The sequence below is a fragment of the Stegostoma tigrinum genome, chromosome 3 (assembly GCF_030684315.1).
Source record: "Stegostoma tigrinum isolate sSteTig4 chromosome 3, sSteTig4.hap1, whole genome shotgun sequence".
Lineage (NCBI taxonomy): Eukaryota > Metazoa > Chordata > Chondrichthyes > Orectolobiformes > Stegostomatidae > Stegostoma > Stegostoma tigrinum.
The window spans coordinates 6,110,484-6,114,216 of record NC_081356.1 but is presented as its reverse complement, the minus strand read 5'-3'; the positions used below and the strand labels follow the sequence as shown (position 1 = coordinate 6,114,216).

The 3,733-nt window shown below is 41.8% G+C and overlaps 1 protein-coding gene across 2 annotated transcripts in view; it reads right to left on the bottom strand.

The window, feature by feature from the left end:
- Positions 1-2,676: 2,676 nt before the first annotated feature.
- The window catches only part of plaa (phospholipase A2-activating protein), a 41,984-nt gene continuing 40,927 nt past the window's right edge, over positions 2,677-3,733 (bottom strand). For both annotated transcript variants that reach the window (XM_048528071.2, XM_048528072.2), the window contains exon 14: positions 2,677-3,436. In XM_048528071.2, the coding sequence (XP_048384028.1) occupies positions 2,868-3,436 (569 nt within the window). In that variant the 3' untranslated portion in view covers positions 2,677-2,867. The remainder of the gene's footprint in view (positions 3,437-3,733) is intronic.

Below are 3,733 nucleotides of genomic sequence, written 5' to 3'. Positions count from 1 at the left end.
AATCAGGGACCGAACCTGCGTCCGGCCGCATCCAATCACCGACTGAGACTGCGCCCCGCGGCGTCCCTTCAGGGAGCGACCCTGCGTCGGCGGGTAGTCATTCAGAGCCCGCCCTTGTGTTCCGGGGGCATCCAATCGGAGACTGAGACTGTGTCGATTAGTAGCCAATCAGAGACTGAGGCTGTGGCCAGTGGCAGCCAATCAGGGGCTGGCACAAACCGCTCGCTACCCAATGTCCGGGAGAGGACAATCTGGTCACTGGCCCCCATTCCCCCTTTCATCTTCATCCAAGGCCCCAAACAATCTTAGCAAATCCTGCACAGATTCACTTGCATTTCATCCAACCTAAACTCTTGTATCTGTTGCTCCCGATCCCAAACGCATGGAGCATCTGCAGGCTGCACACATCAACCAACCCGACCTTCCAGTTGCCATCCATTTTAACTCCTCCTGCACTCCCCTGTTACTCCTTGGCTCCTTCACTGTCAGAGTGAGGCCAAATGTAAACTGGAGGAACAACACCTGATATTGCACCTTGGGAGCTTACAGTCCTGTGGCCCCAATGTTGACTTCAGCAGCTTCAAAAATTCCTCCACCCTCAATTTTACCCCATGTCCAGCCCTCTCCCTCCCCTTTGCTTCACTGACTTGACCTAACCTAACTGGTCCATCTTCCTCAGAGAGCTTTTGTGCTCCCGAGATGCTGCTTGGCCTGCTGTGTTCATCCAGCTTCACACTTTGTTATCTTGGATTCGCCAGCATTTGCAGTTCCCATTATCTCCGGTCCATCTTCCTACTCACGCATCCGCTCTAGCCTTCCCACTGACCAATCACAATAACACCCTACTTGCATCCGCTTATAACCAAACCACCTACCCTTGCCCTAGTCTAACCCCCACCCCAAGCCTCATGAAGGGTCTCAGCAATAAAGGTTGACTGTCCTGCTTCCTCGGATGCTGTCTGACCTTCACATCTTTTGATTCCAGGTCAAGGGGGAAGACAATATGGAAACCGATCTCACGTCAAGGGAAAACAATCTGGAAACAGATTTCCTCATGTCCAGATGGGCACAATCTGGAAACAACAGAGAAACTGATTTTTCCAAAATCCAGGAGATGACAAATCTAGAAACTGATCCAGTGTCCGGGGGAAACAATCTGGCAGTTCACCTTTTCCCAGTGACAAACAGGAAACAATCTAGAAGTTCGTCATTACCTGTGCCAGGATAAACAATCAGCACACTGCCCACACATCCAGGAGGAAACCATTGGGAAACCAACCCCTTCAATAATCTGGGTATAAAAGCCACCAAAATCAGTCAATCAAACGCTTGGAGACTTATGCGAAAACAGTGCTGCTTGTACTAACAAATGAGAGAAATTATAAGATCCAGGAATTTCTACATTATGGTCCAGGACGGTTAGTTACTTTTCAGTTTGTAAAATATAGTCTTTATTTTGGTTGCTGTTTCTGTATGTAGTCAAACTGAAATTTGACTGCTTGATCACTACAAGTAGATCTGCATACCAAGAGCCAAAACTGCTAATTATAAGATTTATTTTAAGCGGCTGGATGGCAGCATTGCTAAACTTGTTTTAATACCGTACAACTTACAGCTGGACCAAGAACACTTTGCAGAATCCATTTGCTACACCACATCCATTGCCAGTTCTGAATAATATTCTAATCCAATCACAGCCTCAATATCTGCATGTGGTAAATAATTTGTAAGTTTAACTACCCACTGAAGAAATTCCTCCTCATTCTGGTCTTCAGTGAGTGACACTTTACTCTGATATTGTGTCCCTATACTAGAGTTCCCCACCTGGATAAACAACCTGTCCATATGTATCCTGTCAAGGCCAGTAAGAAACATTTTTAAAAATTTAAGATTTCCCTTCATTCTTTAGAACTCCAATGAGTGCACACCCAATCAACTTAACCATTCCTGCAGGTGCTCCAGTTTCTACCGACAGTCCAAAGATATGCAGGCTAGGTGGATTAGCCTTGGGAAATACAGGGTTACAGTGATAGGGCAAGGGAGTGGGGGTCTGGGTAGGATGCTGTTCAGAGTGTCACGTGGACTCAAATGAGCTGAATGGCCTACTTCCACACTGTCAGGATTCCATACTATGATTCTTTTCCTATGAAAAATCCACCAAATGAACTTTCTCTGCAATGCCTCCAATGCCAGTATTTCTTTCCCCATTTAAGGGGACCAAACTATTAAACATTCTAAGTGTGGACTGACCAATGCATTGTACAGTTTTAGCAAGACCTGCCTGTTTTTTCATACTCCAAATTCAAATTACAATTTTGATCTCTTATCTGGCAAATCCATTAGCCAAATAATAGGATGGCTGAGAAAAACAGGTGAATGCTCTCTCCAAAATGAAAGATTTAAAGACAGAATGTGTAGTCACCATGTGAACATTACATGTCATCCAATTCAGTTGCTTTTACAAAAGAACATTGTGGCATTGTGCAGAAGTCCTGCAACTGTCTGTGCCTAAAAAAAATCAAATTAGTTTGGGAATTATTATTCAACGGCCAGTAAAAATAATTGTCAAGAGAAATTTGAATGTTTCCAAGTACAGTTTTATACATAAAATGATAAGTCAACTGTTTTACTTTACTGTAAATCTCTCAAGTAATGCTAATAAAACATACAAAGTCACATTTTGGAAAATCATTTATTCTTAATATTTTATTTATACGTAGGACTTTTACTGTGATAGTTCCATCACAAAAATCAAACTTTCCAGCATTTCTTCACCTACCATTTGATTCACCTGTTAGAGTTTACAGAACAAATTAATTAAAATTAATACCACTTAGCTGTATCCAGAGAAAATCTACAATTGGCTATCACAGCATCTTCAGAACAAATCTACAGCAGTCACCAACTTTAACTGGATCTGACACGGAAGAATACTTTCGGATCTGTGAATCAACTCCCAATGATTGAGCCAGCTGCAAGGCATTAGGATCGTCACTAATAATTGTCCCAAGAGCCACCAGAAGTCTGAAAATGGCTTCATAGTCTTGGAGGGCTTCCATGGCTGCACTAATAGCGGATAAACAATTTGCTTTACCTTCAATATCATTTCCTGTATGCAGATTTACTGCATAGTTTAATATTAAAGTGGACAGTGCTATATGAACATTCTTGTTGCTAGTTGCTTTCATTTCTATTGCTTGGGAAAGTATAGTCTCTCTCAAGGACATCATGAGCTTTGAACCATAAGACTGGCTAGAAAAACAATTGCAGATCGTTCGGAGGATGAGCATTTGATTTGCTGGTTTTCCCTGCAGATTAATTTTGTTTAAGAGGTAGTTGCTGAATAGTGTACTGTAGTTTCCACTGCAGAAATGTTCATTTACTGCTGGGTGTCTCATAGCTAGCCGAAGAATATCCAGCACAGGAAACACAATATCTAGTTCAGGAAAAAAATTTAAACACAAGTTAAAATTTATACAGCACTGTCAATACTATATATTGAAAGTACAGTGCGAACAGATTATCTGAATGAGGAGTGTGTGAATTTAAGTTTCATGAAATCTTGTCAACTTCTTAACACTGCTGAAGAAAGTAAGTGTTTCCTGGACTGTGGTATGACCTTTTTTTTGTTTTAAGAATAATTGCGGTCATCAAAGCAAATGAAATCCACAAAGCAACTCTTTTCTCTGATATTCATACATTGACATTAAAATACATGACCCACTGCACAGCT